This window comes from Saccopteryx leptura, chromosome 3 (assembly GCF_036850995.1).
Source record: "Saccopteryx leptura isolate mSacLep1 chromosome 3, mSacLep1_pri_phased_curated, whole genome shotgun sequence".
NCBI lineage: Eukaryota > Metazoa > Chordata > Mammalia > Chiroptera > Emballonuridae > Saccopteryx > Saccopteryx leptura.
In genome coordinates this window covers 272,690,780-272,715,953 of record NC_089505.1, presented here as the reverse complement: position 1 = coordinate 272,715,953, position 25,174 = coordinate 272,690,780, and the positions used below count along the sequence as shown (strand labels likewise).

The 25,174-nt window shown below is 38.5% G+C and overlaps 1 protein-coding gene across 1 annotated transcript in view; it reads left to right on the top strand.

The window, feature by feature from the left end:
• CAMKMT (calmodulin-lysine N-methyltransferase) overlaps positions 1-25,174 on the top strand; it is a 373,939-nt gene that overhangs the window by 316,320 nt on the left and 32,445 nt on the right. Inside the window, exons 3-6 of the mRNA XM_066372729.1 lie at positions 8,056-8,116; positions 10,092-10,146; positions 11,215-11,278; positions 19,072-19,138. Of these exons, the coding sequence (XP_066228826.1) occupies positions 8,056-8,116; positions 10,092-10,146; positions 11,215-11,278; positions 19,072-19,138 (247 nt within the window). The remainder of the gene's footprint in view (positions 1-8,055; positions 8,117-10,091; positions 10,147-11,214; positions 11,279-19,071; positions 19,139-25,174) is intronic.

Genomic DNA, 25,174 nt, shown 5'->3' with positions numbered 1-25,174 from the left:
CTGTTATCCATCATCCCCCCACTCATTCATTCTGTAAACCTAAGTCATACTTAACACTTCCCTCTCTCTTACCTCCCCTTCATCTAATGAACGATTAAGTCTTGTCAGTGTGCCTTCTAAATAGAGCTCAGATCTTTCCACCTTTCCTGTCCTCTAACCAACCATCACCCAGGCCACCATCAACGTTCACCTGGGCAGTGGTAGTGGCTACCTACCTAATTCTCCCCTGCCTTCTCCTGCCCCTTCTCGGTTTATTTTCTTTAGAGTCACAAAACTTATCTTCTAAAATGTAAATCTGATCATACTACTCTGTGGCTTAAAATGTATAATTTATTTTAAGGAGTAATTTAAAATCCTGGACACGGCCTTTGAGCTGGTGGGATCTGGCCGCTTAGTCCATCTTATACGCCTCTCTCCCTTTCTCATTATTCTGCAGCTCCACGGACCCAATTTCACTCCTAGAACTCAAGATCCTCTCTTCAAAGTTATAATTCAGGAGGGTCCCCTACCATGGGCCAATCCTATCCTCCTTTTTCTCTACTACTTGGCTCATCATCCTCTGGGTCTTCGCTTATATTCCGTTTCTACAGGGAAATATTCCCTGATGCACGCCTCCCAACCAGAATGTGTATGGAATCCTACCACTCAGAGCTTAAAGTATCTATGCTAAGATGTGTCCTGTGAGAAATAAGAATAGTTATTGTGTGTCTTAGGTTCCAGAACTAGCCCACAAACAATTACATCCAAAAGACTATACATTTCCAGGAATATAGCCAAAGAAACCCAAAACACAAATTCTAAAGAATAAGTGCATTCCTATGTAAATTGCAGCATTATTTACAATAGCCGAGATTTGGAAGCAGCCCAGTGTCCATCCATAGATAAGTGGATAAAAAAGCTGTGGTACATTTACACAATGGAATACTACTCAGCCATAAAAAGAAGGAAATTTACCTTTTACAACAGCATGGTTGGACCTGGAGAGTGTTATGCTAAGTGAAATTAGCCAGTCAGAGAATGACAAGTACCCTATGATTTCACTTATATGTAGTATCTACTGAACAAAATAAACTAGCAAACAAAATAGAAACAGATTCGTAGATACAGAGAATAGACCGACATCTGTCTGAGTAGAGAGGGTTTGAGGGCTGGGTAAAAAAGATGCAGGGATTAAGCGAAAAACAAACAAAATACATACCTCATAGATAAATACAGCAGTATGGTAATTACCAGAGGGAAAGAGGGGTGGGGGGAGGCAGAAGAGGGTAAAAAGGGGGATAAATGTTGATGGAAGAAGACTTGACTTGGGGTAGTGATCACACAATACAATATTTAGATGATGTATTATAGAATTTTAATAACCAATATTATACCCCAATAAATTAAATAAAAACTTAAAAACAATAAATAAACATGACAGCTAATGGATCCTTCTTACAGGCCAAACATTACTAAGGCGATTGGCAAAATTTGAATGGATCTGAGGAGTGGATGGCAAAAGTGTATCAATGCTAATTTTTCATTTTTAAATGTATTTTGGCTTTCAAGGAGAATGTCCTTGTCTATAAACAATGCACAAAAATTTTGGGGGAAGGGCATCAGGTTAGCAACTTACTATCAAAATATTTAAGAAAATATCTTCATTTAACTATAACTAAAAAAACATTTTCTGGATTTTAGGTAAACTTGGAGATTGAACAATGCATCAAAATTAATTACTTCCAGAAACCTCGCTAAACCATTGTTAACAGGATTTAATTTTTTTTTTTCCATTGATTTGAAAGAGGGTGGGGGAAAGGAAGGGGAGAAGGTAGAGAAAAAGAAAGAGAAAGGAACATCAACTCATTGTTCCATTTAGTTGTGTACTCATTGGTTGCTTCTTGTATGTGCCCTGAGTGGGGGTCAAACCTGCGACATCAGCCCACCAGGACGATCCACTGACCAACCTGGCCAGGGCCGGTAGCAGGATGTGTTTAAGACATAACCTTACAAGGATGAGAGAATGAGGGAACATACAACAATGTAATTTTGGAGGGTGGGAAGCAAATGAAGGAGAAATCACTGACTTAGCAATATGAGAAAGCCAGCAGTTGGGAAAGTTGCAAACTCACCCAATTCATACTTCTGAAAACTTAAAAGGCTCAGGAATTGGTGGCACCAGGTAATTCTAAAAGCAGGAGTTAAAGTAAGGAGGGTTGATCAAAAGTTGTTTCAAAGGCAGTTAGAGCCTGATCTGTGGTGGCGCAGTGGATAAAGTGTCGACCTGGAAACGCTGAGGTTGCCGGTTCAAAACCCTGGGCTTGTCTGGTCAAGGCACATATGGGAGTTGATGCTTTCTGCTCCTCCCCTTCTCTCTCTCTCTCTCTCTCTCTCTCTCTCTCTTTCTCTCTCTCCTCTCTAAAAGTGAATAAAGTAAAAAAAAAAAAAAAAAAAAAAAAGAAAGAAAGAAAGAAAAAGAACCTACAAAGAAAAAAAAAAGAAGTAGTTATAGTCCCGTTCCAGATGACTGGGTAACTGCCCTTTCTGTACTCCAAACAGAAGAGAACATGTAATCTCTGGAGAGAATTAAACTGAGGGTTTTGGGTTGGGGGACACGGGGCAAGTTGAAATCGGACAGTGTACCAAAGGCAGCGTGGAGGAGTTAGGTGTCATGCAGGCTGCATGCCGAGCCTCTTCACCCACACTTCCCCAAACCCATACAGCCTCCCTCACTGCCAATCAGCTCTTTTATCTTTCTAAAATTACACTTAAGCAAACAACAAAGAATTACCAGATATCTGAGGAAAGCTTGTACTCTGACAGGTACCAAAACCAATAAACAGAAAAAAGCAACATAAAGAAAACAGACTTCAAAGATAAGAAAACTTAAAACAAACTATAATTAATATTTTCAAATAATTAAAAGAGATATCTCACTCATAAAACAGGAATAAAATGCTCTAAAAGGGAGATAGAGAACAGCCCTTAACCATAGCATATATGTGAAGAACAACAAAAGGGCTGGAAGGTAAAAGTTGCGAAAATTTTCAGGAAAGTAAAAACGTGTGATGAAAAGCAGGAAAGAAAAGTTAAGACACTTAGAGGATGAGTTCAGGAGATCCGACATCCAAATAATGAGAGTTCCAGAGAAAGCAGACAGATAAAGATGGAGGTCAGGGAATAATGAGTGGAACTTCCCAAGAAATATGAAAAAAACTGAAGAACCTAGTTTCCAGATTGAAATAGCCACTGAACCATGTAAGTAAGCTCTTAAACACGCAGCTTCCACTCGCTTCACCTCAAGAGGAGGTGTTGCACCAAAATGAGGAAGTAAACCAAGAAAGGAAGACAGAGGACAGAAGAAACAGACGCAACACAAGAGAAGAGCAGAGGGAAGCCTGGGAGGAGAGTGAAGACTGCTTCTAGGGTATTAGCTGCGCACCAGGTAGGGAAGGTATTCAGTTCAGATGAAGACGGGTCCGTGTTATCAGGAGAGCTTCCCTCCTGAGGCTGATAGAATACCTGATGTGAATGAACATATCGAGAGGAGAGATTGACAACAGCATTTTGAATAAAAATCTTAGCAAAGGAGAAAGGGAAAAGACAATTGTAAACTCCAGAGGAAAAAATATTATACATGAGAGAAAAAGCAATCATAGTTTACTATAATAAATAGCACAGTTTTATTTCATGGTCTTCATAAAATTGACCATGAGTAGAGATCTTACCAAAATTATAATATACCTGTACCAGGAAGATAGAGGTGGATGGGAGAGGACTAGAGATCAGACCATAAAAATGCTTACCTTCCATAGATTCTGCCTACAACTGAAAAATCATAAAGTAAAGATACAAACATGTAGCAATATGGAGGTAATTACCGGAAGAATCAGTTAAAAGAATTGAAAGTAGTAGTTTCCAAAGAAGGAGAAATATTGGAAAGAGAGGCTGGGTACGGTTTTTCTGAATCATTCTCATGGAATTCAGTGGCTCTTTCGACTATGTATAGATTCTTTAAAAATAAAATCTTTTCAAAAGATCATTATATTTCCACTAATAGGAATAAGAAAACTTTTTTTTAATAAGTCTTTTTTGAAATATAATTTATATACCATAAATTTTCCCAGTGGTTTTCATTCATGGAGTTGTGCAACCATCACCATGATCAGTTTTAGAAGATGTCCCCATCTCTAAAAGAAACCTCACACCCAGGAGCAGCCAGTCCTTATCTGCTCTCCACCATCCCAACCTGAGACAGCCACCACTCTGTACTCTGTCGGAGTGGATTTGCCTAGTCTGGACATTTCATAGAAATGGAAACATACAACATGTGATCCTTCATGTCTGGCTTCTTTCACTTAGCATAATGTTTCCATGTTCCATTGATGTGGTAGCATAAATCTGCTTTATTTCTTTGTATTGCCAAAGAATAGTCCATTTCATGGACATTTCACATTTTGTTTATCCATTCCTTAGTTGACGGACATTTGAGTTGTTTCCACTTTTCAACTATTATGAATAATGCTGCTATGAACATTTGTGTACAAGTTTTTTGTGTGGACATGTTTTCTTTCTTGGATATATACTGAGGAGTAAAACTGTATGGTCAGTCTACATTTAACTTTTTGATGAACTGCTAGACTATTTTCCAAAGTGGCTACACCATTCTACATAATCTCTCAACAGCCATACAAAATTTACTTCCTGACACTTTATTGTAGCCATCCTAGAGGGTGAGAAGTAGTATCTCATTGTGGTTTTGATTTGCACTGAGATAACTTTAAAATCCAACAGATTAGGAAAAATAAAATAGATTGTCAAAACCTTATGTTGACAAGACTTTGAGGAAATGAACACTTTTATTTGGGGTATAGTTTGGTAAAAAAAAATTTTGGAAGACAGTTAAATATATCAGAATGTGAAATGTACTTAACTTTTGACCAGACTTCTCATTTCTGGGTTTTTGACTTAAGAAGAAAACTCATATGTTGGGGAAAAACTGTCTCCAATGTATTGTGAAGTCATTGATCATGACTGTTCATAATCTCATCATATCAAAAATTTAGAAACTAACTTAAATGTCTATTGAGAAGAAACTGGTAAAATAAATGATGATGCAGACATAAAATATCTAAGCAGTCATTAAAAATAATGATGCAAGTATATCATAGTTTTATTGCCATGGAAAGCTATCCATCACATATGGATTGGGGCAAAATCAGATTTTTGAATACCTGCCTGATAAAATCCCATTTGTGTATAATATCTCTATGCCTAGAGAGATTTTTTTTTGAAATGATGTCCAAAATGTTAACAGTGATTATATACTGGTGGTAGAATTTTAGGTGATTTTTTTTTTAACTTTGTGCTTTCTATTTTTTGTATTTAACTTCGTTACAAATCAACCTCTATAATTTTTTGAGAAAATAATAAAACTATATTAAAAGACTTCATTTAAAAAGTCACATTTTGTACTTAATCACATTTTGAATTTTAGTTAAATATCCCTACCCTATTGTTATTGTTTTAAACCTCAAAACCATCTACTAAAGGTATAAAGAAATTCATTGTTGTGGTGATTATATCTACTTGGGATAGAACACTGTCTTGGGCTCTTCCTCAGAAAATTTTATGTGCTTTAGTCTTTATAGAATTATTTTTTTAAGATTTTATTTATTGCCTGACCTGTGATGGCGCAGTGGATAAAGCGTTGACCTGGAAATGCTGAGGTCGCCAGTTTGAAACCCTGGGCTTGCCTGGTCAAGGCACATATGGGAGTTGATGCTTCCAGCTCCTCCCCCCTTCTCTCTCTCCTCTCTCTCCCTCTCTCTCTCTCTCTCTCTCTCCTCTCTAAAAATGAATAAATAAAATAAAAATAAAATTTAAAAAAGATTTTATTTATTGATTTTAGAAAAAGGATAGAGAGAAAGAAAGAGGGGTGGGAGTGGGAAGCATCAACTCATAGTAGTTGCTTCTCGTATGTGCCTTGACCGGGCAAGCCCAGGGTTTTGAACCTGTGACCTCAGCCTTCCAGGACGATGCTTATCCACTGCACCACCACAGGTCAGACCTTTTATAGATTTATTTTTATGTGAAAGTATGGCAGGATTAGGACTTTGGGGATGTGCCAAAACTCATGAGTAGGTCAAAAAGTCAAAAAGATTCTCCATCTCTTCTGGTTATTGGGATCATTGTTTTGGGTTCACATATTTTCTCTTCCACTTTCTGTCCCCCTTTGCAGGAAAATAATATTAGCAACAACAATGAACTTTCTTTTCCTTTGGGTTTGTTATGAGTTAGGAAATAGCTAAATACATTTCATATATTTTACTCATTTAACCCTCACAAAAATCCTGTGAGGTTGATACTATAATTGTTATTTTATAGGTGAGGAACCTGAGGCACAGACAGGTTAAGTAACCTATCCAAAGTCACTCAGATAGGGAATACAGAGATGGGACTGAGCCCAGTGAGTCTGGTTCCAAAGTACCTGTTTTTTGTTTGTTTGTTTTTGTTAACTGATTTTAGAGAGAGAGAAAGGGAGAGAGAGAAACACTTGTTGTTCCACTTATTTATATAAATACTTTCATTGGATGATTCTTATTTGTGCCCTGACCGGGGATTGAACCTACAACCTTGGCATATGAGGACGATGCTCCAACCAGGAGAATTACCAGGCCAGGGCACTTGTGATCTTCACTGCTCTACTCCACTGCCTTTCTGACTTTATTCCTAAACATGACTGCAATCACTTCTTGCTTGTTTACTTTGTTTCTCCCCAAAACTATCATTTCTGCCTGAAATGCCGGGGTTGCTGATTTAGTGCGTATGCCTGATTGGCCTTTCCTGCAGCAAATGCTCTATGGATTCATCTCTTTGCTGTTCATATATTTACCCACGGATTCTTTAAAGATTTCACTTACCATCTTTTTTTTTTTTTTTACATCTTTTTCTCTGAAATGTTTGGATTCCTTACTCCTTTAGAGATGCATCTAGGTGAAAAAATTAGGTGTGGCTATGTGTTTTATTTTGCATCAAGACCTACTAGAAAAGTGCTTGGAACTAAGACAGCGAACATTCCCTGCTCTTTCCCAGGAACGCGTGGCCTTCTCCACCTCGGGCCATGCGGGGTGCCTGGTGCCCTGCCTGCTCTTTGAGCCTGACCACTCGGGACACACATCGTTTTTATAAGGTTATTGTTTATTATGAGTATAAGAGTGATACATATTTATTGTAAAAATTTTGGGAAATACAAAAAGTATAAACAAAAAAATTAAAAGCACTTATAACCCTAACATCCTGTGGTAACCACCAGGAACTATAATTTCTTAACATGTTTGTCTCCTCTTTAAGCAATTCATATTCATTCATGTAGACTATTTCAGTCTTCCAAATAAATGGTTTGCAGATGATGATTTTAGAAAATGCCCATCCGTGGATTAGAGTAGGGAGGGTTATTGTTAAATTTAAAGATATATCAAAGTTGGTGACATTTAAATTTCTTAATTTTATACTCGTTTGGTTTTTATTAATTAAAGAAGTGAAAAAATTGTGCAAACTAAAAAAAAAGAAAAAAGAAAAACAACCCATCAGTATGGAATCATACAAAAAGGTATAATTACTTCAGTGCTTTTATTTGTTTCTGTGACTTTTTCATTTATTTTGCCTAACATGGGTTGACTTTACAGCAGGTCTTCAATTGGTGCTTATGGATTGACTGAAAAGAAGGTTCATGCGTACAATGCTAAAATCTACCCAAAATACCATTAAAATTTAACTTTCGATATTTATAATTTTGTTATTGTTTTTGCTGTTTTGTTATGATTGGAATTGAGTAAAATTTATTTAGAATATTATACTATTTTCCTGGGTTATAAATTTCACCATTATAAAATCAACAACAAAAGAACCTCATGTGATATATTACTACTAATAATTCTGTTAAGTTTGATTCAAGTTGCTGTGACTTATACTGAACATTATTTTAAAAAGCAGTTTGTTAAGAGAATGACTACTGAGTGATTATAGAAGAGAGACTTCTATAATAAAAATAGCCTATCCCCTTGTGTTTTCCAGGCATCTGGCCAGCTGAAGAGGTTATGGCTTACTATTGCCTCAAGCACAGCGATGTATTCAGGTACAAAGCGACACTTAAAAATACATTTTTTAAAGCCCATTATAGGTATTGTGTCTGCATATTAAAAATTGTTATGATTATATTCTTCAAATTAAATAGTTTAAAATAAGAAAGAAAGAAAGAGAGAGAGAGAGAGAAATGGAGGGAGGAAGAGAGGAAGAGAAGACAAGAAACCACAAAGGGAAAAAAGTTCATGATGAAAACATGTATTCCGAGTTGCCTTTGGGCACTGATATTGCACAGCAAGCTTTTTGCTATATGTCAAAGGCTTTTGATTTCCTCTCAAGGCTTTTTATTTCACTTTGATTTGGGGGAAACAAAAGTGAAGCCCCAATCAATCCTTACTGATCATAAAGGTAAAAACAAAACAAAACACCCCAAAACAATAGTCTTTAAACTTCTGCTAGGGAAGTCTCTACAGAATTTTTGATAAATAAATACCCCACAGCTGTTTTTTAAAGATGTCATCTCACCCCTGGTTTTAAAGGTGTTTTGTAAACTTAACAACATGTATTGATAAAATATAGTAATAAATAGTAATTACAGATTCATGCTACAGAAATAAACGTTTTCAACTGTCAGTGTGCATTATAGATTAAACCCATGGATGAGGTTTAGGAAAAAGAAAAACAAACTCCTTTTGTTTAAAAACTCTAAGATGTTTGATAGACCCAGAAAGTATAGGTTTTCATTTTAAATCTCATTTTATAAAAGTCATCCAATAGATACTTGCTGAATAGCCCATTATGATTCCAGACAAGGCATTAGTGATCATGGTGTGTGTGTTTTAACAATATATACTTCCAAGACTGGGTCAATAATATATATTTTTTGAAGCTCTATGGTTCCATATTTACCAATAGTCTATAATTGCTTTGCTCAACTAAATACTCATTAAGTGTATTTCGGACTATAAATGTTCTTGATTGGCTTCTTTTCCTCCCCTTCCCTCTCCTTCCACCTCTCCCTCCCTTTTAGTGCTGCTTTTTTCCTTCCGGTGAGGTAATAAACTTCCCAAACTGGGAAGAAGAAACAATCTTGAGAGTCTAAGCATATAAAATTAAGAACAGGGCCGTATTGAATTTGGGCTGCAGAGCTGCTCTGGAGGCCTGGCATTTGCTCATCTCGCTGTGCTTAAGCTTGACTGGAGCTCCAATCAGCGAGCAGTGGGCCAGGGCGAGAATGTCACACGTTGAGCCCTGATATTTAGGCACAAAGAGGAAGGTAAGTGCAGAGTGCCACATTAGACTGTCAGCTTTAACTCTGAGCCGCTTTACTTTTGAGCGGTGGAGTCAGAGCCCAGTCATTACTTTAGCCTGGGTTTGCTGGCTTAACCATATTATGTCCCTGCATTGTTTATTCACTGTGTTGTGTTGGGGTCAATTGTGATTTAAGTGTTAATTGCTAAATGCTCTTTGTGTAATTGTTCTTTATGAGGGTGGTTCAGCTTTTCGAAATGTTTCAGTTTGTTTTACTTTTTTTTTTTAATTCATGCTTGCATGTATTTGTGTTTGTCGTGTATGTGTGTGTGTGTGTGTCTATAATATAGATATACACACAATCATATATATTCTTCATTTACTTGTCTAACTATTTTTGAAGGAATGAATGTGGATTAACAATGTTATCCTTTCCTAACAATTATCTTTCGCTACTCTAGCTAGTTTAGTTCTAAAAGACAGCGCCATTGACAGGGGGAAAAAAGGAACCTTCTCAGATTTTTCAGCTCAGCGGTGGTAATGTTGCAGTGAACACTAATGAGGGAACCCCCACTGATTTGCCTGCTTTGTGACTTTTCTATTTCATAATTATTTTTAAAACGCAAAACGACATGAGGTAGCCTGGTCATGTCTCTACAACTTCCTGGTCACGCCGTTCTCACTGCAGATGGTAGTTTGTTCTTGTAACATATATATCTCTGTGACCATTTTCATCTAATTTGTATGGGTTCTACCATTTCTTTTCTCTCTTTCAGGGACCTTGCTGTGTGTGAGCTAGGGGGTGGCATGACATGCTTGGCTGGGCTCATGGTAGGTCTTTTCTCAATTCCAATCCCATTCAGAGGGAGGAACAAAAGGAAAAATGTTCCAGGGCCTCCAACTGCTGGGTCAGAGAACCGTCAACAGCATCAGCTGCGGTCAAGCTGCCGGGTCTTGAGAGACCTTCTAGATTGACTTACTTTCGGATCATATTGATTTTACGGTTGCCTCGATGAGCAGAAACATTTTACCTCAGTATAGTCAATATTGCTTGTCGTGACATTCCTCGCACAGTCTTTCTTTGCTGTAGCGAAAGCATTTTTTTTTTCAGATTATAGTCCCATTTGCTAAGATACAGGAATAGCCCGGCGAATCACAGTTGGAGCACCATGATATAGCTGCTAATGTTTTGCCTGCATTATTACACCAACAAACATGATCCAGAGCGCTCAGTAATTAGATTCTTTTGAATTAGATTGGCCATTCAGGAACGTCGTTCCCCATTCTCTGGGTTCTGAGTCATGTATTCAGGAGATACTATGTAGCAGCACAGTGCATTAGACAAGTTTTTATGTCTCTACAAATAAAAGCATATTGTTACACTGATTGGCATTTGACAAACCTGTCGCTCTTACACAATGTGTCGAGGTTACAGCCCAATGTGCGAGCATGTCAAAGCTCACAAAAAAATTACCCTCACAAAGCCATCTGCCTGCAATGCAAAGTTATATGAAGGGCATCAGGCAGTCAGACAGAAGCAAGCTGAAAGGCAGAGTGACAGCCTTGTATGATGGCTCTCCTAGATAAACAGAAGCCCACAAATGAAAGCCTCTCAGAATACCATCATCCGCTGTCACAATGCAATTACCGAACAGAATGATAGCAAGATAGAGGCTCCCGCAAATGGAATGATAAAAGTATTGACTGATTTGATTGAATGATTAAAATAATGCAGACATAAAATGAAAAAAGATTGAAGATTGTTACAGAGAAATAGGTGAGGAAGCATGATACTGAAGGCTTGTCACTCCTGTCTTCACTTCCACACAGACAAGCATATTTGCTCATTGTTTGCTGTGCTCCCTCTCTCTCTCTCCCTCTCTCTTTTTTTTTTTCCAGGTTGCTATTTCTGCAGATGTCAAAGAAGTTCTGTTAACTGATGGGAATGAAAAGGCCATCAGAAGTATCCTTATTCAGATAGAAAACGGGTTTGTTGTGCTCATTCCTTTTTCCCTGGCTGAGTAACAATTGATATAAAGAAAGACAGCATGGGGTGTTGAAAAAGAGTTCCCTCATACACATGATAAGTAATTAAGAAAAAGTAGAAATATATGGAGTTCATTGGGTAAGACTAAGTGGTTTTTATCTTTGACAGATTTTTTATAGTCATTTCTCATTAAAGGGGACTATGATTTATGGACCACTGGAGGCAGTAAGAACATTTGTTTCATAATAATTTTCAGGCATCCTTGTTCTTTCATTACCATTGAAATTTACCAGTAAATTATTATTAGCTATTGCTTACAAAAATTAACTTCCAACGTCACGTTTGTTACTACTTTTCTTGCGTTTGATATTGTACATTTGTGCCACGTAATATTACACCTACCCTAATTGCCGAGGAGTTACTGATATCTCCCGCTGCAAACAGCTATCAGGTTTTCATTATTTCCTCTTATTTAGGATTATAAAAGCTATCCCTCTCTCTTTTTTTTTTCTGCCATGCTATTACAGTTCAAACCCTATTATATTAGATTATGCTTTACTAATATGTACACAGAGTTCATGAAAATTGAACTGTACTTTAACTAAGAAAGCAAGCATAATTTGTGGCTACTTTAGCAATTGAGCTGATTCGTTCAGGGGGCAGTTAACAGCCGTTAGAAATTGAGAGGAAAAGTGGAAGATATATTTGCTTTGGATTTTTTGGTGTGTCTTACATCTACATTATGAAGGAGGTAATCTCCTTATTAGAATTTGAGACTCCTAAAATGTCAAAGCAGGTCTGATTTTTTTTTTTTTTTTTTTTGCGGCATCTTACATAAAGCTTTCCCCATTCTCCCCTCCTCCCCTCCCTGGATTTCTGTTTCTACCTCTGCTATGTGATATATATTTTTTTGGTTTTTGGGGTTTTTTTGAAAATAAAATTTGCAGCAGCTCCACCAGGCTGCTCAGACGAGAGAAAGGAGGTACAGGAGCTCAGGAGCTAATATTGTTCAGCAGTACTTGTGTGCTCTACTGAGCCCCACCCAGCTAATTGCCTGGCAGACTTAAAAAAATTCAGGAAGGAAAAACAGCCAATCACAGTCTTGGCCTTTCACATAAGGGAGAGAGATCACAAAAGGCGCTTCCTTTTTTAAAAATGCAGGATTTTGATCATGATCTTCAGACTGTCGCAAGTTTCTCAAAATATTCCTGCAGATGAGCTGATGTTGTTCATTCACTCTGCTTTTATCCTGAGTTATTCTGTGCCTTGTATCACTTCACTGTGCACCTCCTCCACATGTCAGGGAACAGAGAGCGAGAGGAAGTCAGGTATGCTGGCTCAGCCCCAACGGATGCGTTCTTTTTTGGTAGGAATAAAGCAGGATTATTGGACAAGAGGAGGTCATTTTAGCCACAGAAACTTTCAGATTGGGCCCAGCAACCTGAGGTTTTTCTTAAATCAGCAGGTGTCTTATTTAATAGCCTCAGAAACCGATTAGAACTTTTAACAAACTATAGGAAGCATCTGTAGTCAGTATGTAAATTTAATTGTACTAAAATTACTATTGAGCTAAACTGCAGAGCTTCCAAAGAAGGGAGGCAACGCTAATGCCATTAATTAACGCACCTTTGCTTTAAACAGCAAAGATGCCATGCCAGCTCTTGAAATCAGAGAGGAAATCTCAGATTCTGTATTCACTCCGCCAGCCTTTCAAAGAAATGATTGGTATAGCCCCCTCCCAAGAAAATGGATTTTTAACATTTGGTCCTCAGAAGCTCAGCCCTGAGAGTGCTTTATTGTGCTGGGTTTTACAATGGGTTTAATATAGCGGGGTGCCAAAGGGCAGGAGGGGAAGAACTTTACAATGTAGATAAAGTAGGTCCTTTCAGGATGCAGACCCAAACTGGTAGTGTTTTATTTCATCTCTGAGGTCTTTCCTAGTGGAGTTCAGTTTTTGTCATGCAGTTGTTATATGTTTGTGTGTATTTTTCTGTTGTAACTGGATCTAATATTTTTAAATTAAGAGGGAAAAGCATGCGTAACGCTTTAAAAATTGGCAATGTGTTTTTCCTGTTCTTAATACTAATGATAGTCTTGATTTGCTAACAGAGCTTACAACGGGCCTTCATCGTAGCAGTTTTACTGAGTGAGGTTAACATGAATGAAAAAAAAATTTTTTTTTTCCTATTTGCGTGCCCATTTTCTGTTAGAATAACTAATTCACTGGATCACATACTGTTGATGCATATAGATCAAAACAGACTCATTTAAGAATTACTGTTTACATCTTTCCTTTAAAATTTTAGGAAGCCTAAATTATATAGCTGTTGTAGGATATTATTCAAAAATTACTTTCTAAAAAGTAAAAGTGGATGTCAACAAAAAAAAGGGGAGAAACATTGCCAGAAGCCAGAAAATTTCTAAGCAAAGCTGCTAATTATTCTTAATGGGCAAGATGAGCACATTAAGAAACAAATGAATACATCAGTGAAATGTAATTGAAAATCGACCTGGCAGTCACACATCACATCTGAGTATTGGCCTGTATATTATTCTCATCATTTTCAAAATTATTTTTTGTTGTTGTTGGCATCTTCTGAATTTAATGTGTCTAACTGAGCCTTGCTTCCTAGTCTCTTAATTTTATAACATGCTGATTCTTACCTTTCTGAAAAAATTTCTTTAAGTTTCCTAGTATTTTCTTTTTGTCTTCTAGTTATTTTTGTTTTTTAAATATGTGAGGCAATGAAAGAATGCATTCTGACTCTTTATATTATAGAAATATATCAACCAGTTGCGACGTTATTTTATTTACAATATTATCTTCCTAAAATGAATCAAGTGGATTAGCTATGTCTTCTAGAGCTCTCTGCCTTGACCCCGGAAAGCTAGATGTAGATTTGAGATTTACTAAGTAGATATCTAAAAAGATTAAGACTTGAGGTATATGTGAATGTTGTTAAGTCCTGAATATTGTCTCAGACTCCTGGGTAGATGTTCCCAAGATTCATCTTGGTCCTTACACTACATTTCTGGGTCCGACACAGGGTCCCCTACCTTAGAGCTGCCTGTCCTTGCAGAGGACATCATTTAGCTGTCCGAAGAGAACAAAGGATAAGTCAGAAAATGATGTCATTTGGTTCATCCATTTCTCAAATTGATCCTAAAATAGTGTGAAATGTGTTCTCTTCTCTTTGGCACTGCCCTTTTAGTGTAATAAAGAAAGACTTCTCCAAGTGTCCACAGATAATAATTACTCCATAAAGTTTGTAGCTGGTGATGGCAGTGACATAAAAATAGGGGAGAAAAAAGATATACTGAGTCATTATTGATGCTAAGCTTCTTCCCAATTGTAATGAATGAAAGTACAACACCTAAAGGTGAGCAGCCCTCACTGCTACACTCACTAGTTCGCCCAACACAAGCACCTGCTTTGACCCCTCTTTGGTACCATCAAGTTGTTATCTGCAGAGTATGGCGATGGCTTGGTGCCCCAATTCTTGTGTTCCTGACCCAAGTGTCTTATCCCCACAGAATGCACAGTCTGGATCATGATCTCAAACTTAAGATTCTTCCAAAATTGGTAAATTTCCTATACATTTTAAAGGCAATAGCCCTGGCTGACCATTATTTTAACAGGATCCCTGATTTAAGGGATTAATAAATAAGGTTCATGTGGATTGTGAAGCCTGTGTTGTGAATGGTTGAGACCTAGGGAGTGCCCAGGCCCCTTCCTCCAATAGAGTACTGAAGCCAGCACCTCTGTTTACCAGGTGAGTCCCGGTGCACTCTGTGTGCCTCACATCGGGAAGAACTCGGCAAATTGCTTTGCAAATTAAGTTTTAGTTAATTGATTAATTACAATATTGATTAATTACAATTAATTCAAGCAGTATTAACTGCATGCATTTCAGGTGCTAAAGCTACAGCAAAGGACAAGATAGACCAAGTCCTTTTCTCTGTGGGACGCAGTCTGTGCCTTGGTTGGAGCGCACTGGTGCATGTGAGAGACACTGGACATCTCCAGGGCAGAAATTCTTTGATTCTCTCCAGTTATTTCAATTCTACAATATAAATGTTCACGTAGTTAGTTTTGAGTAGCAGGGGAAAAAAGATAAATCTTAATTGACAAACCTCATTTTATTTACAATCACCAGCCTCTTTATCTTTCCAAAGTCTTGACTGAATTATTGAAAAAAGATAATGAATTGACCTGAATGAGGCACCTACTGTGTGTCAGGCTCCTCATACGTGATACATCATGAAGCCTTATAAAGTAGGTATCATTATCCCAATATTTGAGGTGGAGTTCAGTGAAGTTAATTTATCCAAGTTCACACAGCCCCGGAGAATTGGAACCAGCACTGGAAGCCAGGTTCACTTGACTTCATAGTGTATACAAAGGTAAGCAAAAGTAGGTTTACAGTTGTTCGTATGGAAAAAGACATGTAAGTTAAGATTATTACAATCACTTTATTAACTCAAAAGGATGTCACAGTGGCACAGTGCTCTTAAATACAATCTCATACATGCTCAAAATGCTCAAATTGCTTTATATTTACACGTTCTTATAGTCTACTCACTATACTCAAGTACACTCGGGCACAGTTCTTTATAAACCTACTTTTGCCCACCCTTGTATATTTTTCCCCATATTAAACAATTCTATTTTACCAAAAGCTAGAGTGATTTGATGAGTGTCATCTTGCATTTCCTCAGCACCCTCTGGAAAGAAAGTTCTCTCAACCGTAAACAAAACAGTTGACATTGCTAAAAGAGTTCAGAGCACCTCTGTGGCATCTTCTCAATTCATGTGAGTAATAAGCACATTTAGGAATATTTTGCAGCTGTTAAATGATCAAATATTGTCACATCAAGGAATTTAAAAACCTTTAGAGATCAAAATGAACAGGACTTATATTCTCATTTCACAGTTTCCTGCCCTCACCTTTGATATTCCAATGAAAATAAAGGGAACATGAACCAAGAAAGTAATGCCTTGTGAATCACAGTGTTATTATTTTTTTAATATTTTCTCGCTTAAAGAACAATGTCGATTCTTAAATTTATATGTGACTACCAAAAAATATAACAATTACTAATTGCAGAAGGAGGTTAATATTTTAAACAATGTTTTATATATACTGGTATATATATATACACACACACACAAATATAATATATTACATAATTTGTTTAAATAACTATTATTGTTATTATGAAATATATATACATATTAAGAAAAAAAATCAACTGAAACAAAATTAAAATGGAGCCCCAGTCCTGAACTATGCTTTATTTGAGAAGAAAATCTCGAGGTAGAATCCTGGTTTCCTTTTAGCCACAAACATATATCCTATAGCTCTGGAAGGTCCAGTTGCCCAAACAAGGAGATCGGAGGTGATTATTCTTTTTCCATTTAATTAGAAATCACTATCCTTTCTTTGCACTCAGCACTCCCACTGAAGTCTTCCAGAAGGTGGGTGCACCTTCTGGAGAAAATGCGATTTGGCCCATCCTGTTCAAAACGATCCTTGGATGTATTGACTCAATTTGATTGAATTTCCTTGATTAGTCTGAGGTGGCACAGAAGAAGATAAAATCTATCATTGGACACAATACCAACTAGAAGAACCACCTCAAAATTTGATCTAAAATAAAGGGTGGGGAGTAGAACGTCAGAGATATTTTAGCACACTATTGACATTTTTCCTCTTTATACTTGTTTTAATATAAAAAATACCTCCTTAAAACCATGAAATATATTTTCTTTTCAGTCCTAAAAATAAAGCAGCCTAAATACTGCTGTGAATTTTTTCATTTAAAAAATTGCTTCTAGAATATAAATACATATGCTTGCTTCAGCCTGGCCACCTGGAGGCAGGGGTTTATAAATTGTATAAAAGTATATAGTGTTAAGATGTTTACTAAAAATTATTAATAGGTTTTCTGAGTTATATAATTTAACTTCCCTATGACTATTTTATAAAAAGTATTACCTCCACTAACAAAATAATATGTTTTGCTTGATAGATTAGTCACATACTTATAGGGCGCTACAGGTGTACCTGTCACATTGCGGCGTGCAGTTGGATGTCATGGAAACACGGAGGAGGGTGTGGCCAGAGTGTGGGGGAGCTTAATCAGAAACTTGTCAGTTGACTCTACTAATTTTGTTCTCAGAATAAAGATGTCAGCTGTCCTTTTCTACAAGACATTTCGTGTAGAAGACTTTCCTGAAATACTTTCTTCCTGAAATAGAACTGTAGGCCGATGTGTCATTTTAGTTAATCAAAACAAGTAGGCAAATTAGTCTCTTTTATTTTTTTAATGAATGTAATTTAACGGTATTTAATTTCCATACAGGAAAGTTCATCCAGAAAAAAAAAAAAGTCTGCATTATAGCACTTTTATAAACCTCAACAAAGCCCTTCATTAGGAGACCTAATTGATTTTTCCTACCCACTCCCGGGGGAAGAAAGCTATCACAGTACCTGCTTATTCACTCAGAGAAGAAATGGGTGTGCCTGGTGTTTCAAGCAGAGATTTGGGTTAAAAAGTCCTGTGGCTCTGTTCTTCCAGGGAGATCTTGGCCAACGCTTGTCTCAAGCTTTCAGGAAAGCTGTTTTTCTGAGCAATAGGGAAACATCGCTTGTCTGCTTGGTGTCCTCCCCATGGGCCCAATTTAGTGCAGCTTGCAGCCTTCGCTAGAATTATTTATTTCTTGTTTATTTAAACCTGCCTTATTCCAGTAGAGGGATTTTGAGGTTTCTTACAGCGACACATAGAATATACCATAAAAAATAAATGAGCAAGTGAGGGCAGTTGGAAATCAGAAAAAGCCAAGAAAATCTGATGAAGCCAAGAGTGGAGGTCAGTATAGAAAATATATACAACTCTTGTGGGGGTTAGACTTAGGTCCTGCATTTGGCTCTCAGTTGCACAGGGACCAAAGCAGAAGAGAAAGAGGAACATTTATAAGATTTATAGTGTCCAGAAGTTGAAGCAAAACTAGTCAATCTGAGGTCTAGCTTTTCCCATGTTGAAGCCCAACATGATTTTCCCCGTGGGCCCTCATAAAGATGGTGTTGTGTGATGTAATGGACCAGCTCCTCAAACATCTTTTCAGTAAACATGGCTCTTTTTGTATAAATACAAGTTTTTACACACCAGCAGATAGCCAGAGGCCAAAGCATAAGTCTGTAAGGACAGTTCTTCAAGGGACCTTTCACTGGATTGACTTTGTCCTGTAGTAATTAATTTTCTCTCCAAGACTCTCCAGGCTTTTCTTCATCTCTCTCTTCTTACTTTCTCCCAAGTCTTGCTTGCTGCTCATCCCCACCCTCTCTACTAGCACTTAGGAGACTGGAAATACATGGAAAGTCTCAGAAGACTGCCATTGCCCTCCCCACTGACTGAAAGACCTTAGCTTTTTAAGTAAGTGGGGCCTGGCACCTATGGAACAGTCATCTGCTTCTACCAGTGCCCTTCACCCCAGGCCTGGCCTGGCTGCTACCTGAATATACATTTCCCAGGTAACACACTGTAGCCCAGGGAGCTAGAAGAACTTGCCTGTGCCAAGCAACTCAACATTTGGTGGTAGAGCCAGGGCTAGGACCTTCTCCACCTGCTGTACACCCTGTAGCTATTATCTTTTCACTGTGCTGATCCCATGCCCAATAAGATCACTGTGTTTGTGGGCTTTTACTTATTGGTTTGTTTAGTCAGTTGACAATTGCTGCAGAAGCTTTCTTAACTGTGTCCAATAGATGTGAGAGACATCATCAAAAGGAATCAGAAGGCTGATGTGTTTAAGAGTCGGAAAATATCAAGCTGGTAAGATACCTTTCTGCATCAGAATACTCTGGTTGAAACTGATTTTCTCCATACTGTGGGTGATGATTAATTAAAAATAATAGCTAATGTTTATTGAGCGCTTACTGTGTGTCAGGCACTGTTCTGAGCGCTTTAAATGTAGCTTATATAATGCTTATGAGAACCTGTAATGAAGCACGCAGGCATTCTCATTATCCTCAATTTATAGATGAAAAAAACTGAAGGTAAGTACTGAGTGGTAATTATTTAGGGTTGAGAATGTACAGTGTGAGGTTGGGAGAAGCCAGCCTGGGACCTTCTTATAAATAGCTGTATTCCACTGGTTCTAACACGAGGACATTTTTTATTGTCATGGGCCAGGTACTTCTTTGTTGCAGGAGCTGTCCTATGCATTATAAGATGTTTAGCAATATCCCTGGCCTCTACCTACTGAATGCCAGTACAAAGAAGTCTCGGGCCCAAGATGTCAATGGTGCCAAAATGGAGAAAACCTGCTTGATTCCATGATTTTAAAATAGTCATAGAAAAGAAGGAAATCTTATTTTTTTTAGCAACAACATGAATGGACTTGGAGATTATTAGACAAATACCATGTGATCTAACTTTTTTTTTTTTGTATTTTTCTGAAGTTGGAAACGGGGAGGCAGTCAGACAGACTCCCACATGCGCCCGTCCAGGATCCACCCAGCAAGCCCACCAGGGGGCGATGTTTTGCCCATCTGGGGCATCGCTCTGTTGCAACCAGAGCCACTCTAGCGCCTGATGCAGAGGCCACAGAGCCATCCTCAGTGCCCGGGCCAACTTTGCTCCAATGGAGCTTTGGCTGCGGGAAGGGAAGAGAGAGATAGAAAAGAAGGAGAGGGGGAGGGGTGGAGAAGCAGATGGGTGCTTCTCCTGTGTGCCCTGGCCGGGAATTGAACCCAGGACTCCCGCACGCCAGGCTCACGCTCTACCACTGAGCCAACCGGCCAGGGCCCCGTGTGTTCTAACTTATATGTGGACTCTAATGAATAAAATTAACTGACAAACAAAATAGAAACAGAGGCCTGGATACATGAAAGAGACTGACAGCTGTCAGAGGGGAGGTGGTTTGGGGGACTGGATGAAAGAAGGTGAAGGGATTAGCCAAAAACATATATACCTAACACATGGACACAGACAACAGGGTGACGATAGCAAGAGGGAGAGGGGGAGGGGGAGGTGGGCAAAGGGTGAGGAGAAGTGGGACAGAAAGAGACTTTGCCGAGGGTGGTGGGCTCAGGCTCAGTGTGCCGATGGTGTTTTACTGAGCTGTACACTTGAAACCTGTGTGTTTTTGAGAACCAATGTCACCCCAATAAATTCAATTTAAAAACAGTCTAGGTATCCATTCCCTTTTAGATTCTGTTAATTCTTATCCAAACTAGGAGAAATGCTTACCTTCAATCAATGTGCTGCTATATTTTATTTTTGCCCTGTTGATATGGGACGAGAGGGATGAGTAAACATTTAGTAGTTTTCATATGAAATATCTGTACTTGTGCATTTTTTTCTTTATTGGTGTAGCTCCAAACATTGTTAGAACAACCTAGTGTTAGTTATTTAATTTATTTATATGGTTAATCTGTCATCCTTGACATTTTGAGTGTTCTCTAGGTTGAGGGTGTTTTCCCACCCCAACCGCTCAAGTTTGGGGGTGGGGAGAGGTGGAGACAAAACAACGAGGCTTAGAAACTAAAGTGGTCGACCTCCTGGGATGAGGCTGTGGACTAGCAATACTACACTGCTCACAAAAATTAGGGGCTATTTCAAGATGAATATGAAGGATAAAAAAGAGAAGCAGTTGATTTTTTTTTTTATTAAACAAGAACATCAGAAAAGCAAACGACAAGCCAAATAAAGTTGTTTGATTATGCAAATGAATGCAAAACCAACTTTTATTTCATTGGTGAAAATGCACTATACAAAAGGCTGAAAGTACTGGAGTATCTGCACGTTCCCTGATCCCCTAATTTTTGTGGGCAGGTATTTTTGCCTGTTAGATTTGTTGGCGAATGTCACAAGGTGTCCAGGTATGTATAGTACTTTAAAACCCTGCGTTAGAGTGTTGGCTGGTGGCACAGGGGGTGGTGTGCTCCGTGAACAGACCGGTTCTGTTTCGCAGAAAGCCCCTGGCAGGTCCGGAGAGAGCGACCTGCTCTCCCTTCCAGGCCAGCCTCTCCTCCGCAGTGTGGACTACCCGCACTGTAGACGGGGACTGTAGACGGGGTCTGTACCCGCATCTGGGGACGACTTCATTTTGGAACGTGGTTTTCAACCTGGTCTTTTAGTTATCAATCAAAAGCACATTTGCTATGCTGTCCTCATTTACATTTATTTAATGCTTAAGGTCATTTGTGACCATTTGAGTGTATTTCAGCATATGGAATCAAGGAATAATAGATTTCAGCATCATGCTGTGAAGAGAGATTGTGTTGTTACAAGACATAATGTTGTTTACTGGGTGTTAATAATCACTAATTAATAAACATATCTAGACTTCTAAAATGTTGCATTTTGAGGAATAAAAATGTCAAGTGTTTAACTTATGGAGTATAATAGTATTCTCTATCCTTTCTTCATAAAACAATTAAGTTATATAAAGAAGCAAAATGTCAGTGTTTGGCACAGGACACATCCAAAATGCTTATTACTATATGGCCTTTGTTTCTATTCTCTGTTCTCAAGAATACTATTTCTAAATGTACTGATATAGACCTAGATATATAATCTCTATGTCAATAGTCATATAAGAACCTCCAAGATGTTCTTTTTGTCTTCATTTTATATAACTCTGGTCAGTATCTTCCTTTTTTAACTACCACGAGCATTTTGTCCAAAGTCTACTAAAGCACTCTGACAGAAAACAGACCTTGAAATGCCTTGATCTCGTATTAAGAAGCTACTTGACTATTTAACCTTTAAGAAGCTAAGAAGAAACTGCCAACCAATGATGTAATAATCAGTGTTCCCCTTCTATCCACTGCTTTCCCACCCATAACCAGTACAATATGATAAAGGCATTAGCTCCATGTGAGAAGAAATAAAAGGAAACTGCTCACAAAAGAGCTAAGATATGGCTCAATATTCTTTTTTAGTGCCTCAATGCATATGCAGAATTTCTTCTCCAAATTGGAGGTGTGGAATAACAGTAGAGGCAGATAACTAAGGTATTTACCATAGCTACAAAGCCCACACGTGAGCCAAATATTTCTGCTATTAAAAAGCACTTCAGAGCTTGACATGAAGTTTGTAACAGCTAAATGTCTCCTGTGACTTCATTTGCAAAGAAGATATAAAAGCAGAAAGGAAAATCACAATATAAGAACTGTGAGCCTAGGAAATTGTGTTTTTAAAAAGGAATGAGAAACCACGCAGAACTTTGACTGGCACCCCAAGTTCCCATTCCCACTGCTCTGACAATGTTCTCAGTAGCAGCCAGCATTCCTCCTGCGACCAAGCCTCTGCCTGCCCCTCAGACAGGGCAGACCTGGGTTGTGTGGGGCCTGAAACTTACTTTGAGGGCCCTCTTTAGGGGGATGAATTTGATTATACCTTACTTTGGCAAGTTTTACACAAGCATACTACCACGTGAACTCATTTCTAGGGCTCCTCACGGGAGGGGTCCGGCACGTAAGCTTCATTAGCTTTGCAGTAAAGCCACCCTGACTCTCATAAACACCACCAACCTTGCCCAGAATAATGCTCTTCCCTTATAAACTTTCTTACTCCCACTCCCATTTTAATCCCAATCTGACTGTTGCTAAATATGAAAGACATGTTTGCAAAAGCCCAGAACCTTTAGCCCTGGCCAAGAAAGATGTGGGATGTTCGCATATGAAGCAAATAAAAAAATAAAAATATATATATATATTTTTTTTATTTTTTTATTTTTTTTGTATTTTTCTGAAGTTGGAAACGGGGAGGCAGTCAGACTCCTGCATGTGCCCGACCGGGATCCACCCGGCATGCCCACCAGGGGGCGATGCTCTGCCCATCTGGGGTGTCGCTCTGTTGCAACTAGAGCCATTCTAGCACCTGAGGCAGAGGCCACAGAGCCATCCTCAGCTCCCGGACCAACTTTTGCTCCAATGGAGCCTTGGCTGCGGGAGGGGAAGAGAGAGACAGAGAGGGGGAGGGGTGGAGAAGCAGATGGGTGCTTATCCTGTGTGCCCTGGCCGGGAATCGAACCCAGGACTCCTGCACACCAGGCCGACGCTCTACCACTGAGCCAACCGGCCAGGGCCAAAGATCTTAATACAGTTATTTGATGTCTCATTCATTTGTTCATCCTTGCAGCCAACCATTCATTTAGTTAATGTGTCAAGGCATTCTGCCTTTGAGAACATAAATGTGGAACGATCAAGAATAATTCTTGAACAAAGGAAATGGTGCTTCTAAGTATAGCCAGAGACTGGTGAAAGAGCAAATATATTTACAGCATCTCAATTGTTAAGTTTATCGGAAGCTGTCTTCAAAACTGAGACTGTCTAATAAAGAGCCATTCAGAGCTTTTGACACCTACATATTTCTAGGTGTTCCAGAATTAGTGAATGGCATCATTCTCTGGTTAATATTAACAGTTTCAAAATTTTTTAAAATCTATTAAATATGCCCTGCTGTGATATTAAAAGTGAATTTCTACTTAAGAAAAAAGGTTATCTTTGTGTGAAAATTGCTAGTGAATTTAGGCCTGTGACTTTTATTATTCTTGATAAACCATTAATCTTAGTAAACTATGGAACTTATTATGACTTTTTAAGACTTTTTTTTATAACTCAAATTACACCTTTATGTGGGCCCCCAGGATTGGCTATTGGCCCCATTGCCCTACTCCTTTTTAAAGATTTATATCTATTCTGAGGCTCATTTTCCTTTAAAGGTTAAATTGGGGGTGTGAAAAGTGATTTTTAAATGTAAGCCCCAACCCAGTGGGATCCAATTGGTGATTTTTCCAGGGCTCTGCAGGCTTTGTACTTTGCTCAATCTCCTCATTCAGTCTGGTTCCTCTGCTCCCTGATGTACTACACCTTCTCCTTTGTCACCTGTAAGCCTGTTCATTCTCCTAACACACTTGCTTCTTCCCATCCTTGGTCTTTGCTAACCTTATTCCACCTCCTCCTCGTCCATCTCAGTCCTTCCATCTAGGATGACTTAAATATCACTTCCTCCTGATTTCTCAGACTATTTTAGCCTGCCCTCATTTTTAACTTCTGTTGGCCTTGGAATAGTCCCACTGTAAAACATGGTATATTTTCTTATTGTTCACAGCATGTTGTCTTTGTTCTCATGTTCATTGGTGCATTCATTTCTTGACAAATATTTTGACCCCTTCTGTCTGCCAAGTACTGTCTAAGTGCTGGGGAAACAGTGATGAACGAGCCTGAGAAAGAGCATGTCTTCTTAGAGTTCACATTCCAGCAATGGAAACATAATTTTTTGAAGGCAAGGATTCTGCTTAATATGGTTTTTTAATTTTTTTTTATTCTCTGAAGCAATTAGTTTATCCCTGTTCTGTAAAAGGTTTTAAGATTGGTATTTGGAACATATTTTGAAAGCTAGGAATCCATAAAACTTATGGAACCAAACAATGTTTAGTAGAAGAAAGTCAAGCTCTAGAGATTCAGACATCAGCTTATATATCAGATTCAGTGCTTTTCAGCCACAGGGTACAACACCAGGGTGGTTAACTCTTTACAGACCAGCAAGAAATTTCTGGCAGACCAGCACCTGTCTGTGAACCAGCGGTTGGAAAACCCTGAGCTAGTTGACTTTTATTTCAGGGCAGAGTTCCTCTCAGGCAGGCACAGGTGGGTCTGTAGACATGCTGACATTGTGAGTAGGTGTTGATCTGCCCTTTTCCAGGTTGAAGGGGAAGGTTGGTAGAAGGTAACTGAGATAAGGAAGCTGAGGGCTCTCTTTAAGAAATGTTCTGGCCCTGGCCGGTTGGCTCAGTGGTAGAGCGTCGGCCTGGTGTGCAGGAGTCCCGGGTTCAATTCCCAGCCAGGGCACACAGGA